Here is a 16,168-nt window from a genome sequence, read left to right on the forward strand (position 1 = left end):
CTTCAAACGGGTCAAAAGAAAATACTATTTTAAATGAAACAAATTACATAATTATTAATAACGTTTCTTAATTTATTTTAATTTCAATCAAGTAATGTAATATAATCAATGGCATACACACACACAATTAATTTTTCGTAATGATTGATTCTCTTTGTTCTTTTAACGCATATCCCGCTGATTTTGAGCGCTTACTTTACTTATTAACAAGTACAAATATTTGTTTAATTATATAACAGTCTGGAGCAATGCACGAAATGAAGAGTAATACAATTAACGAGTTGAATAAAATAAACGAAAAAGGTGAGATAATTGTCTCACACAGTGCATAATAATAGTGATTTTTAAATGAAATAATAAGTGTTTTGACGAAATGTCATGAAAGTGGCCTCAGATATTTATTTCACTAAGTCGTTGAAAAGGCAGACACTAGTTATGCTGTTTGAAGGTCAAGATCATACTTAAGGTCAAATTCACGATTATATTATCGTGTACACTAATTATATCCTATATACTAAAAGTTTCATGCGCAGTAGACATGCATGTAAGTCAGCCACTCCAGGTAAGTTTGCACTTAAAGATTGCTAGTTAGAACATTCAATTTCGTGTTCGCTTCATATCTTATTTGCCCTTTGGTGGATAGTATGGAAATTGAGAAAAGATGAAGTTCTTGAGATAATGTTTTGACTCCAATCCATATATGCTGAACTTGTTGAAAGAGTTCGTAAATAATAACGAAAAGACATGCTGAAGACATGATTCAGGCATGTAGGCATTGACTTACGTGTAACTTTAAGGTTAAAAGGTTATGGTAAAGGAAAGGTGAAAAAATGCTGATAGATATATCTGAATTTAAGTATGCCTTAATAAATATAGGAATACGGTGGGAAAGAATTAAATGAATAAGACATAGGTATGTATATCGATTGATCGTAGATAAATTATTATATATGTTCATAAAAAGAACTACTTTCGATGTTTACTTAAACAAAATATTGAAAATCGACTTCAACACATTAATAAAAGCTTTACGTTTTAAACTCGTAACAAAACGACCATAATTATCAGTAAATTGTCTGTAAGAAAATAAGCTACATAGTGTATTGACTAGGGATGGGGCCGAATATCCGAATATTCACATATTCGAAAATCGGTCGAATATTCGAATCCAAAATTCATATTCGAATATTATAACTGTTTGCAAAAACATTTAAACAAGTTATAAGTACATTTATAAAGTCGTAGTTTGGGTTTAGTGCAGACAACTTTCCTGTATAAGGCATTGTTTCGATAACAGCTGCCTTCAATGAACGAGATGATAATTGTCAAACGGGAGGGTATAAAGAGAGGAGACCAAAGATTTTAAGATTTAAAGTGCAAAAAAGACGGATTTCTACCGTGTAACAACCAGATATATTCTAATTGGCATAGATTAAATATGTTTCTTATTTATTCTTAAATTTACTCTGCAAAATAAGTTGTGTGGCTTTAACCTTATCGATTGCAATCAATAAAATCCTTCCAAAAGATCTGACCTTCAACAATAATCAACCTTAACAAGGGGTGGACGTGAATACTTCCCCGGTAGTAAATGTCTGATTGTGTTTGCATTCTCGGAACAATCGATACACTTTCGTTATAGTGAGTTTTTAATTGTTGAAAATAAAAATAGTGACCATGATTATTCTATAATCACGTTTTAAATTTATGTTTTATGGCAAATATAATAAAAATAACTGTTTAAATCATGTTAGACATATTATTTTGTAGCACTTCATTCCACCTTATAACATTAATTATTTTGTTAACAATAACGCAAAAAAATCATCGGCGTGAGTGTTAAGCCTTCCTTGTGTCTTGTTAAATCAAACTTGAAACTATATCTTTACCCCGCCTTACACGCCAGATATAAACCATTTCTGCGTTTTTAGAAAATGGCCAAACACTGTTTACCGACAAAATAATTCTCATTAAAGAATGCAAATAAAGTTTTTATCTTTGATTTGAACACAGAAAAGCGTCAACATGCATGAGAGGGATTACGGGTTATATTCAATTTGATTTGTGTATCTTGGCTAGTACATGTTTGGTTTCTTGCAATAAAAACACACATTTGAATCCTTTCAGTGTTGTTGCAGTTTTTCTTTGTGTATTTCTAATTGTAAGTAATGCTTAGGACAGCAACTTACATCGCAAATGTGCTTCAACTATATAAATATATATCAATATGAAGGAATGTAATACCTCTTTATGAAAATCGTTAAATGTTTCCCAACATTTCATGTCAAGTACATAAACTCGTCGCACTCCATCTAGAAGCATTATGCAGCTTTCAATGTCACTTCCTATCAACGATCTAATCTGTGAGTTAAGTGGTTGAGCAAACAGTTTTGGGGTTAGATCATTTACATAGCCTTTTGCAAACTGTGTGTACATACGAACCACACTGAAATACAACTTTTGGAACACATTTTGTTCGGGAACAACGATTCCATCGTACTGCCGCCATACAGCTAATATTTAAAAATAAAATGCGAATAATTATTTCAAAAATATCCATCGTTTACAAATAAGAAAGACACATTTTATATAGAAAGCAAATTTATGATTGGACATTGATTGCACGTTTTCAAAAACACAATCATTGATAAAAGGATATTTTTAGAAAGTGTTTGGGGTATAGTGGAAATGATCTTGTAATAGTATTGTAGATAACCACCAAGAAAATATCGTGTTTTTGCATAGTGGGCTGTTTGTACAATAAACCAAAAAGAGCTCTTTTCAGTGACGCCAAACAAACAATACAATTACGATTTCAGAGTATGGTTTTGAAATTTTAATTACATAATAATATTGCTGACTATTTGACCTACAGGATCAGCGGAGCGGAACAGATTAAACAACTTTGCAAGAGGTAAAGAATGAAGCTTCATGAAAATCTGCACAGCGGTTTTGGTGAGTTTTCGACGGAAATAGGGTGATAACATAAGTTCAATATGTGCAGGTTAGGTCGCTTACCTATAAAATCCAAAACGCCAAACAATACACAATTCAATGCTAGCTAAAACTACAAATAAGTCAGATGTATGTCTCTTGAGTGAAACATAAGTATATTTGCACGAAAAACTAAAATGGAATAACTTAAATATAAATTGGGTGAATTTAACAATAAAATTACGAACAAGCTTTCGTGATCAGTAGATAAACAGCTGTAAAAAAATTTGAGACCGACTTGCTCTGATATAGAAGATTACCTTAAAATCTTACCTTTTTGCATTGCAAAATCACGACAAACAATTAATGTCCTGTCACAGCATTCAGTGTCAGAAGTATATTTCTCCCGATAATATTTCCTAGACGTCAAGTGATATGCAAAGTACTTGTAAAGTAACTTTTCCTGAACAAGCCTGAACGGTAAAAGAATCGAGTATTCATATTCTATGAATAGTGTTTGGAATTTCCTGTAAAGAAAACAATATCAGTAAGCCAATATGCGACCTGATATGTCGTTTCAAAAAACAGTTAATTGTAGGCATTGGAAACATGAAACGAGATATTGCTTTACGAAATATCTTGACTGGAACAGCACTCTAAGCATGTCCACTTGGCAACACAGTTAACAATCCATTGTTCTCATCTGTCCTATCATACTCAGCGGTCCGTTTGTAAAACACGTCAACTTGATAACAAGCCTTAAGAAGTACAGGACATTTAATGTTTTAGATTTTTTAGAAAGTGTATGATTTATATGTAACATACTTTATATTGCACACTTTCTTCATTTCATGTCGAAGGCTTCCCACTCCACCTAACTCTATGCAATCAAACTGTATGTATAGCTTATCCTCCGGTTTTTGCAGCATTTGAACAGAAACATATGCATGGAAATCAACCTTCATAAATGCGCTGAAAATAACATTTAATACACATTTGTAATAAACGTGCATGTGTTCGTACATATTAACGAATCAATAATATGTACATTTGATGTATAATTTATCCTGATGACTTGCCAGCTTTTGAAAAAAAGAAACCGAAATTACTTTGTTCACAATCGCATTAAAAAATAATATAATACACATTTGTAATACACACATAATTCGTGAAAAAAACGATCAATACCTATATACAAAATACTAAACATAGAAAACATAAATACTTGTCAGGTTCCCTGCTTTCTTTCGTCTGAAATAAAAATGCATCATTTTCTCAAACTGACCGAGTGTTGATTGTTAAAGGAATAGTTTTTATTTATTTTTATTTTAAAGAATGCCTTTTAATGAATGAATTAACAAAATGGTAATATTTGTTAAATACTAATTTAAAAGGCAGCATTTTATCTATATGAAACTTACTTCAGATCGGAGCATTTCACTAGGGACCAATACAGTTTCATATTTGTCGGCATCTGTTACTTTAATCATTCTTGAATCACGTTGAATGGTATGGCCTTTTTGATTAGGCGCGGTTCTTGTCATGGGAATTGTGTTAAGACGTGTATATGATTCGAACAATGGGTCTGTGTCTTCTAATAGAGATACTTTCTGTTTATCTTGTCCGGATAAACGTACTTCTGTTGATGACTCAGGTTCTCTTGAATAGATTATTTCCCACTGATTAACATTTGCCTCAAATTTAAATTCACCACTTCTCTTTGTCAAAGAATCTGACGCATCGCTTTGTGAATGGTCTTCGTCGACAGGATAAGGTTTGGGGTAGATGGACGGCTCTTCATGTTGTTTTTTTAGACAAATACCGCATTGCGTTGATTCTTAAATATATTGTAATTATTATCAAAGTGAATGATATTAACTTAAAATGTAGTGTTAATAAAAACTACTAAGAATGATTTAGCATGTACTGAACTAAGGTTTCTTGGGGTATTTTTTTTATTCGAGCGATCATTGAACGCCTATCAAATGGCACGAATTATTTTCATAAAAAGAATGCAAACTTACTCAAATGATGTAAGGCATTTACTGGGCCGGGCTTATTTTTGATGAATAAAAACAAATAAATCGTTTAAATAAGCGGTAACAATAAACTAAAGGCCATGCCTACATAACCTTTACTACATCAAGGAATATAATTACGAACACTTAAAATGAACGTTCATATAATAAAAAAAATATCGTCTAATGGCCATTTATTTGCGGTACGAATAGCCATTACAATGCTGACACCGAGTGTGTAGTCATTTGACTTTTGTTTTCATTTAAGTTGAATGAATAAACTATATCCAATGCCTAAGACATGTATTCGATAAACATGTAGCATATTATACATGGTTTAAATTAGCGGAAAGTCGTTTCCTGGGACTGCAGATTTTAACAAGACAATAGTTCGATTGTGAATTCGCACTGATGAACTGTGAACTCATATATGTATACAACCCTGACGAAGACGTATAGCCGAAAGCGCTAAGGTACCTCATGTTTACACTTTTTCAACAATTTGTTTCCATGTACATACTTATTTCTAATTGTTATTGTATCCTCATAGGATCCAGTGTTTTTAAAAGAAATTCGTTGGTGTTTTATTAATATTTAATAACCATATATATATATATATATATATATATATATACTATTATACATGAATACCGAATACATGCCGTAAGTATTGAATATTACCCACCCCTTACATTTACATTTATCTCAATTATTGACGATTTTCGTTCTCGCATTTCAATATACAATCAAGCTTATATAATCTATCAACATGCTAGATAGCACATTTAAGAAAGTAAAATAATACAAAACATGAACGAATCTAACCATTGCTTTGTTCTTCTTCAGGCAATCCACATGTACACTGCTTGTTTGTTGTTTGCAATTGGCACATAAGGCACGTGTTTGCTTGAACAACTTCAGTGTTAGTTTCGCCATTTCCTTTCGCACCAAGCGCGGCTTCTTTATTCCCATTGCAGACCGCGCATGGTGTTTGACTACCTTCCATCCCGCAAATGGTACACTTCATTGTACAATGACTTCAGCGTTCCATACTGAGTCTAAAATAAATAAGTTCAACAAACCATTTTTGAATTTTCACTTATAACGATTACCAGTTATCAGATCGGTAAAAAATATTATGTATTTGCTGACTGGTTTAATGAGCCTAACCGCAGCCCTAAACGTTTCCAATAAAGAAAGCACTACGTCAGTGTTGTGTTTGATTTATTTTTTATCTTTGCTGCCAAACACGGTATAATCAATAAGTAAACGTATTCCGAAATCAAATCAAGCATATGGAGTAAGCTCTCAAAAGTTTTGAATAGTCGTAATCAATTTCGATTTTGTTTGTTTATGCCACAGTCACAAATAATCCGGTCGCCGACCGATTTGTTCGATTTCAAGGCATCGAGAAGACTGGACGGACACGTCGGAGCTGCCCGCCGTCCGATGAGTGACACATACCGTCCTTAAGGGCGCCGAACGAGCATCGGCCGATGATCGTTCAGCAATCGAACAATTTGAGAATATTTGTTGGGCGGAGCGTCAGAATGTAAAACGGACGACATCCAGCCGATCTGTGGACGGCCATCGTCGTGGTATCGAATAGCGCCGAAAGAATGCCGAAAAGTTTTAATGAATCAAATGTGCAGACGGCAATCTGGCGGGCAATAGCCATACGGCATCGGACGTACTCCGGCAAGGTAAGCGTGTCGCGTCGTCTTGAAAAGTATATATATACTGCGTTCAGTCTATAGATTGATTTACATTTGCAAGCTGTTGAATGGTCATGAACAGAGAGCAACGAGTACGAGTAACGAGGCTGAAGGAAAGGCTAGCAATAGCCAGACACCGCTTCAACATTGTAGTCGCTGCTATGGTTGCTGAACAACCAAAGCGAGGCCTATTTGCGTCTAAAGCCAGAGTTGTTTCAAGGACTATGTACAAGAGTCAGGCCGTCATTCAAATTAGTGAAGAGTGAGTTTAAGTTGTCTGACACACTAATTGATTTACTTATATACCTAAACCCTAGTCACTCTAAAAACCGAATGATTCCGAATGTTGTTCGAATTTAAATCAGATGTGCATCCGGGCTAAATTAATGAGAAATGCATCCGAAATTCTTCTAAGCATATTGAGTGCATTCGTTTAAATTGTGTGCTTTTATCAATAATTAGTTATTTTTGTCGAAGTAAGTTAATACCAAATTATGTTTGTTTGCTTACAAACTCAGCGCCAATTACATAAACTGAAAGATGTGCATGTCAGTTTTATCAATGTATTTTAAGAGTGACTTTGACCATAACATTGAAAAGATATCATTTCAAACGCCTTATACATTTATATGTTTTCAGAAGACGGCTTATCTGAGAATTGGCATACAGCTGGCTATAACCTTGCTTAAGATTCGTCATGTGATTGCTCTTATTTCTCCTGATCATGGGGCTGATCTGTTTGAGGAGGTTGCATTTTTCCGTAATGTGACCTTTCTCTTTGGCATTTTGACTTGAAAATTAGGTGGAGATGTTTGGCGTGCAATCTACGTCACGTCATGTCTCCACGTGCTTTAATCGAAATCCTTCGGTCTCTTGACGAGCTCCTTTCGATGAAAATGTCCCTGGGAAATATCTTGATGATTTGCCGATACGTGCAAAATGAATCCGATGTCGCGCGATCGCCAGGCAAAAACTGTGCACTGATCGTCCGATCGTTCTTCGAGCTGAACTCGACACCTTCTCGGGGTCGACGTCGGGTAAAAGTTTAAGTGTGACTTAAAATTAATCCAGACGCCACCCGCCGCCACAATATTACCCGGTGCCCATACGATCATCAGCCGGATGCAAGCCCGATTAGCGGAAAAACAGGTCGTTCGCTGATCGCACGGTGATCGGTCTCTATTTGTGAGGTATAAGTTACGCGATTAGAAAAATAACGTTTGCATCGGAATAGCTTATGTTTCTGTCACACGAGGAAAACATGGAACTATTATGAGACCATGAAATCATCTTAAAGGGAACTTTTCACGGTTTGGTATATTGACAAAATTGAAAAAAGTTGTTTCAGATTCGCAAATTTTCGTTTTAGTAATGATATTTGTGAGGAAACAGTATTACTGAACATTTACCATAGTCCAATATAGCCATTATATATATATCTTTTTTTGACGATTTGAAAACCTAAAAATTATAAAGCGTTGCAACGCGAAACGATTGAATAATTTGGAGAGTTATGTTTCTGTCGTTTAAATTTACGAAACTACGAAGATTGCTTATATAAGGTATAAAATACTTAAACTCAGTATACCCGGCGGAATAGCCGAGAGGGCTAATGCGTTTTTACTTCAGACTAACTCCAGGACTCCGGGGGTCACTGGTTCGAGCCCTGGTACCGGCTACTTTTTTTTTGCTTTTTTAAATTTTATTCTTGATTTTTTACTGGAGCTTTTAAGATCCAATGTTTACATTTATCAATAAAAAACATTGAATTACAAACTTCAAAATAAGCCAAAATCTATGAAAAGGCCCCTTTAAGGCTAGAAGTGGCGCGACATAGGCCGACGCGTATCCCCACGCCGCATAAATGTTATATTAAAAGGCAATTTTGAGTGGGCAAGGCCTATGTTGGTGGAGCCTCGGGGTGGGTAATGTTGACATTGATGGTCAAGAAAGACTGTGTTGTCATAAGAGATGTTCAGTATTAAGTTGAAGTCAAATGGTGAATAAAAGAAGAAGTTATGTTAAAACAAAATTTTGGGTACGAAAAAAAAATTGGGTACGAACATTTTGGGTACGAAAAAAATATGACAAAAAATGTGGATATAAAAAATAATTTGGGTAAGAAAACACATTTGGGTACGAATAAAAATTTGGGTAGGAAAAAAATAAGAACGAACAAAAATTGAGTACGAGAGAAATAAGGGAAGGAAAAAAATTGGGTACGAAAAAAAAGTTGGGTACGAAAAGAAATTGGGAACAAAAAAAAATTTCGATACAAAAAAATTTAATAAGAAAAAATTATGCCAAAAAAAAATTGGGTTCGAAATACAATTTTGGTACGAAACAAAATTATGGTACGAAAAAATAGGTAAGGAAATATTTGGGTACAAAACAATGGGTTCGAAAAAAAATTCGGTACGAAAAAAATTGGATACGTAAAAATTTGGGTACGAACAAAATTTGAGTAGGAACAAATGTGTACGAAACAAAATTGTGTACGACAAAATGTGAGTACGACATCAAATTTCGTTGTGAAAAAAATTTGGATACGAAAGAAAATTTGGGTTCGAAAAAATGTGGGTACAAACAAATTTGGGTACGAAAAAATTTGGGTATGAAAAAAAAGTTGTGTACGAAAAAAAATTTGGGCAAGACAAAAATTTGGGTACGAAAAAAAATGGGTACGAAAATAATGGGTACGAACAATATTTGGGTACGAACAATTTTTGGGAAACATCATTTGAGTACGATCAAAAATTTGTTACGAAAATAAATTTGGGAAGAACAAAATATTGGGTACGAAACACACTTTGGGTAAGAAAAAAAATGGGTACGAAAAAAATTGAGTACGGAAAAAATTGGGTACGAACAATTTTGGGTACGAAAAAAATTGGGTACGAAAAGTAGGAAAACATGTTGGGGTACGGTGAAGTAGTACCCGTGGACCTCTCATATTTGAAAGAGGACGGGAACCAAGCTGCCTTTACCTTTATAAATGGCCCTGGGGTGGATAATATGGACATGGATGGTCTAGATACACCGTCATAAGAGATGTTCAGTATTAATTTGAAGTCAATTGCCGAATAAATGAAAAAGTTCTGTTAAAACAAACTGTTGGGTTGGCGCCACTATCTCCTCCTACACTATTATTACTAGAACCTTGAAACTTACACACATTGCAGCTATGAGCATATGTGCGAAGGTGCACTATTTGGAATTTTGATCTGACCCTTGGGTCAACAGTTATTAACATGTGCGTAGCATGTTGTTAGTAAAATGAGTTTGTTTACCCATTTTACCTTTTTATTTAACCATAACTTTTGACCCAGTGGTTAGATCAATATTCCGTCGCCGTCACCATCGCACAAATGCTCATAGCTACCATGTGTGTAAGTTTCAAGGTTCTAGTGTAGGAGGAGATAGTGGCGGAACGGACGGACAGAAAGATGGAGACCAATGCAATATCCCCACGCTTTTAAAAGCATGGGGATAAACTGTTAAATTGATATCGTTGATTGCTACGAAATGATCTTTTGTAAAAGTCTTTGGAAATTAAATAAGTGACTTTGAGCAATAGGAATTCGATTTGTATTTAAAAAGTAACATATCTAAAATGCCCACGAAAATTGTAGACCTTCGTTTTCATTGAAATTGAAAAATAGCAATTTTGATTGAGTACGACTGAGATAACTTTCGTTTTCAATTAAATAAAACCACGCCAGTTATTACTACTAACAGGTGTTTTTATAGTTCTTTATTTTAGTAATATTATTGGTTACACGGTTAGTTACTGACCCGATACGGGGTATACGGTTCTGTGGAAAAAACATATCGGGGCGAGACCTTCTCTGTGGAAAATCATATTGATATGGTTTTCCACAGAACCGTTTATCCCGTATCGGGTCAGTAACAAACCCTATGACGATTATATCACGCCAACTACTTTCTATCTCGTCAAATTAACAAGGACAAACAATGTGTTTTTTTTATATTATTTTTCTACTTCCCCATATAGTCTTCTGAAAACCATATGGAATATATGGGGTCAGCATGTGACGTCAAACAGCCAATGAGAGAAGAGTATAATATATATGTTTTTTTTCTACTGCCCCATATAGTCTATTGACACCATATATAATATATGGGGTCAGCATGTGACGTAAAACAGCCAATAAGAGAGCAGTATTTTGTAGATGGCGTGATATAAGAACATAATTTATGCCTTACCTTCATTGCGGTAATATTTTCGACAGAATTGGAACAATATGTGCAAATTGTCATTATCTAGCAGTTGATCTAAACGTTTTTAAGATCGTTAAAAATAGTGATATATAGTTAACAAATATATAATCTGGTGGATATCTTTTAAACTACTTTGGCAGAAGGACCGCGAATGGATATTTAGCAAAACTATTTTGTAATCAAATACAACCGTTCTGATTAAGATTATAAAAAGCATTTCTAAACTCACTAAGGGAAGTTTTAGAACCAACTTATTCACGTGTTGAAATAAGCACATTATTTAAAAAAATAATAAGAACGATAAAATATTGTATCTGTGAATTTTAAAATAAACCATGTAGTTTAGGCAGGAGTTATCGAAATAATAGCAGAGGATTTATTTGTGAATATTTCTATAAAACTTTAAATTACAATTCGTTTGCAGTTTCATTAAAAAAGAAATCAACGCACACACGAATTCATGACGACAAAAAATCACATAGTATTAACCTTATAGTTATTGGTAAGAGGATAAATAAAATTGTTGAAAACTTTTTAGTAAACGGACAGTTGATGTGAAGATTCATTTTGAATTCAAGATATAGAAATTATGAAACTCCAGACAAAAAATAATGATCGAAATGTGTGTACATGCGTTTCCACTAGTCTGTCATATAAGGAAAATGACCTAATGCTTGTAAAATAAAGTCGTAAATAATATTTTTTATTAAATATTTCAACATGCGTATGCTTTTTGGGTTCCATAGAATACAATTAGCTGGAGGCATTTTCAAACGAACCATCGCAATTGAATTGCTGTACAGTCAAGCTTCATGAAATGACTGAGCATTATTAAAGAAGAGGGTGTTAAACCGAACGCCGGTTCAAAAATGGTGTAGCACAAACTCATATTTCTGGCATATATGCCCATACCAGTTTTCGTTTTGTGTTTTATATCCATACCAATTAGTGTGCAAAATGTGGAAAGTCTTTTTAAAGTGCAGCACATTATAACAGTTTTCCCATTTTTGAAATTAATTGAGATATCAAGAAAAAAGTAAATATATTGTATCTGTTTGTTTCTGCAAAATGATTATTTGTTTTTTTAACTAGTAAAAAATAATATCGTTATGTACGAGTCAACAAAATGATGCCTATTACCTCAATTTACGCTATCGATTCGGTCAAATACAATGTCGAAAATACTTATCCACTAAACTTTAGAATGACAACACGCGTGCTGCAATAGCAATCAGGTTTAAACTTAAATAAGAAAATGAACCGACTGCAGCCCTTGTTTTACCTGTTTAAATAAGACTATATAATCTTACGTCGCTTGGTAAAGGTTTGTCCATCATAAGTTGTTTTAAGGAACTTCAAAATAAAACTAGATAATCCGAAAAAAAAGAACCGTTCAAACCTGCTGGGCATTATATTTCAAAACTATAATATCAACTCATCCCCTTGAACATTACGTTTTTTTTAATTTCAACGAATGTTAAATATCAAATTAAAGCTGGGGTTGTTGCCAAAATTGAATTGATTAATAGTTTACAAAAACTATAGTTTTGGATTAAATAACTAGTTATTTAAATTGATATAGTAAAGATAGGTCTATACATGCATTTTAGATAAACGTTCACATGGTGATATTCGTCGTAAATCTACAGGTATTATTTTGAGACGACTCTGTAGTCAGTATATTCATGAATAATAGTAAACCTAGGCTGTTATAAGTCAAGTTCATTTTTTCTTTCTCGCAATCAAATGAGTCAAGAGGGAGTTTAAGTTGTCTGACACATTAATTGATTTACTTATACACTTTAACCCTAGTCACACTAGAAACCGAAATATTCCGAATGTCGTTCGAATTTAAATTCGAAGTGCATTCGGGCTAATGCGAAATGCATTCGCATTATTTCTAAGCAGCATTTTGCGTGCATTCGTTTAAATTGTGTGTTTTTATCAAAGTTCAAAATTCAGTTTTTTTGGCGATCGGCAATAAAAACTTGCATTTAGCCATTTACAAAATAAGTATGGAAGAGACATTAAGAACGTTTAAGTAATATCATCACACACACAAAATATACATATAAATATTCAAGCATAATATACATTATGTGACGGAACATTGATATACTTTTGATTAAGGAAGAGATAGTACTATAAGGGTATTTTTTCTATATAATATAGATTCTTTTAGGTATTAACACATTCCTAATATAATATTTATTTTTTTCGATGACATAGTAGTTTGGAATAAATTTATTGTAGGCCAAGAGATATGTCCAATACATTTTAATCTTAAGTGTCTATAATTGTCACAACAAAGTAGGAAGTGATACTCAGATTCAACAACGTTCATATTGCAGCATCGACAAAGTCTCTGATCACGATCAATACATTGGAATCTACCCGCTTTAATTTCGAGATGGTGCGATGATAGTCTGAAACGGGCAAATTGTTTCAGTAGGTCATTTTTTGTATTTTAAATAAGTACTTTTCACAGCCAAATTCAGATTTGAATATGCAATACTGCTGTAATTTAGACATTGATTGAATGGTTCCCTTCCATTCTTGAACAAAAATATCTCTAAGCTTGGAAAGTAGTTAATTTCATAATAACAATGATACCGAATAGTGTTAAAATCCAAAATGGTCAATCTAGGTATTGATTCTGTTAGCCCAGCAGCCACTGCTACCAGTGTTACACAGATCGGAGTATACGTTTTACATAGGAGAATTTTTATTTTTCATACTTTTTAACCAAAAACGTATCGCCCTTTCTTTACATAAAATGGAGAGGAGAAAGCGACCAAACACCAATGCCAGCATAGTTTGGAGTCTGCTGTTTGACGCCGAGGAGGTTTTTTTTAAATCGCACATGTAATTTATCAACATCTTTTATGTTGTAAACACCCCAGCCATACAGGAGAATTGGAACGACCATGGCGTCGAATAATGAAAGTTTGGTTTAAATGTCTAACTGCACTCTATCAAAAATATATAAAAAGCTACAATAGGCTTTAAGAGCCTGGTCATGTAACATTTTAACAGCGTTTTTCATGTTTCCTGTATAGGTAAAATGTATGCCCAAGTAAGTAAAATCATCAACAAGTTCGATGCTTTCTCCATTAATACTTAAGTTTATTTCAGAACTGTTTTACGTTTTTCGAAAACACAGATTTTTGTTTTATTGACATATATTGTCAAGCCCCATTTTACTGAATACCGATATATAGCATCAAGTTGGGCTTGTAAACTAAGCTGATTTGTCGTAAACAATACAATGTCATCAGCAAACAAAATCATGTACATAAAGAGAAGTTCTACATCTTTTCTAGTTAAATCATCCAAATTGATAGTTTTAAAAACGTCATTAATAAATAAGCTAAATAATATCGGCGAGAGTGGCTCCCCTTTTTTTAAGCCCATTGTAACTTCAAAGAAATCTGAGTAAGAAACATTAGCATTATTTTCCTTTGAAAAATTAAGCAGCTTGAGACAAGACTGTACATTTTTATAAAAGCATTTTATCATATAAGTCATTTTGCAACTGATACCAGCTTTTACAAATTTTACCGATAATGCATCATGGTTAACGGTATCGAACGCACGTTATAATCAATGAACGCACACCAAAGTTTTTCCTTTGAGTTAAGTACCTTTTGAATAATTGCATGTAAAAGAAAGATTGCATCAGTCGTTGAATGGTTATCTCTAAAATCAAATTGGCAACTATCAAAAACGTTTACATTCTCACACCATTTGTTAATGCGATTTCATAAAAAGAGAGAAAAGAAGCTTTGCCGTAATATTAATAAGAGTTATCCCTCTATAGTTAGCTGGATTTGATTTGTCGCCCTTTTTGACGATGCGAACAGCATCGTCCAAGGTATCATAATCATGATTTTTTTTCACAATGGCAACCTATGTAAAAGACCGAGCCAGTCCGATTGAGATAACTCGATTTTTCAGTTACTTCCCTTTTGCATTCGCCACTGCGTAGGAGATTGCTCGTCATTGATAACATTCTCCTAGCAGAGTTGTCGTTCGTGTTTCAACATTCAACAATGGCCGCTACCATGAGAGTCTCGATTCAAAACTATCTTACTGCATACATTGGCTTGTTTCGCTATTTAGAAGCTGTCATTTAGGATATATGAATTATTTATTCACTAAATCTCCGCTTATGACAACAATAGTTGGAATTCGAAGGATATATACTCGATGTGAATGAAGGGCTTTCTGGATCGTAACAGCTTGACACGGCAAAACTGGCATACTGGTATTTTTAGTTATCAATATAAGTCACATTGTGCTTTGTAAATTGTATTCGAGAATTTTGCGAATGACTATGATACCCGATATCAACATTTCATCGGGGATTTGCAGATCATCAAGCTGTCCTGAAATTCAACATTGATTTCAGACTCTTTACTGGTTTGTATACTCTTTCTTAGTGTTAGTACTTTTTATCATTTTAAAGTTAAATGAACTGTGTCACAGTAAAAGAAACATTAAGGCGATTGTGGCCAGTTTGGATCTAGATCAGCCTGCAGTCGCTTGAAAGCTGTTGGCTTAAAAGCGTCTGAAAATAACAAATAATTTAATTGGATACTGATTTAACTGCGCTTTTCCTGTGACCTGGCTCAAATAATTGAATTTTCATTAATCAAATTATTTATTTCGAACATTAATCAATTGTTTTTCTTGTCCCTCGGGATCAATGACGCCAGAACGTTCCTGTTGAAAATTGAATACTGCTAAAGGCGATGCTAGGGGGCGTGAGAGATGTTGCACCTTCCAGTATCGCTCGATTGTTCATTGTCGGCTCGGGTACTACGTACATGTACCCCGGGTACTCTTAAGTATACTTACATGTATCCCGGATACGGTAAATATACTAAAATGTACCCGGGAAATTTAACCCTAAATCAGTCGTTGTCGACTATTTTTTGTAATAATTATATACACACATCAGGGCTTAATACTAACTTTTTTTTCAACCAGCCCGTTCGGGCTAGTAAATGCAGAACCTACTATCCCTGACCAATCTTTCATGTGCCCTGACCCAAGTATTATAAAAACCTTTATATTTATCATTCAACTTGTATTTTCTTGTGCTTGGAGATGCGCAATTATGATTAAATCATTCTTATTAGCTTGCCTTACTAATGCTATTGAATTCAATATTCATCTATTTAAGACATCTATTTGTAATCTTCACTCCATTTCTGGAGAAATTTTCTTGTTTTTTTTTATTTCCTCATACTTTCT

The 16,168-nt window shown here is 33.9% G+C and overlaps 1 protein-coding gene across 2 annotated transcripts in view; it reads right to left on the reverse strand.

The window, feature by feature from the left end:
• Positions 1-16,168, reverse strand: part of LOC127835227 (uncharacterized) — a 42,261-nt gene that overhangs the window by 9,877 nt on the left and 16,216 nt on the right. For both annotated transcript variants that reach the window (XM_052361550.1, XM_052361551.1), the window contains exons 2-7: positions 5,778-6,010; positions 4,356-4,771; positions 4,160-4,185; positions 3,760-3,906; positions 3,268-3,461; positions 2,245-2,513 (exon numbers count right to left, since the gene is read on the reverse strand). In XM_052361550.1, the coding sequence (XP_052217510.1) occupies positions 2,245-2,513; positions 3,268-3,461; positions 3,760-3,906; positions 4,160-4,185; positions 4,356-4,771; positions 5,778-5,979 (1,254 nt within the window). In that variant the 5' untranslated portion in view covers positions 5,980-6,010. The remainder of the gene's footprint in view (positions 1-2,244; positions 2,514-3,267; positions 3,462-3,759; positions 3,907-4,159; positions 4,186-4,355; positions 4,772-5,777; positions 6,011-16,168) is intronic.

The sequence above is a fragment of the Dreissena polymorpha genome, chromosome 6 (assembly GCF_020536995.1).
Source record: "Dreissena polymorpha isolate Duluth1 chromosome 6, UMN_Dpol_1.0, whole genome shotgun sequence".
Lineage (NCBI taxonomy): Eukaryota > Metazoa > Mollusca > Bivalvia > Myida > Dreissenidae > Dreissena > Dreissena polymorpha.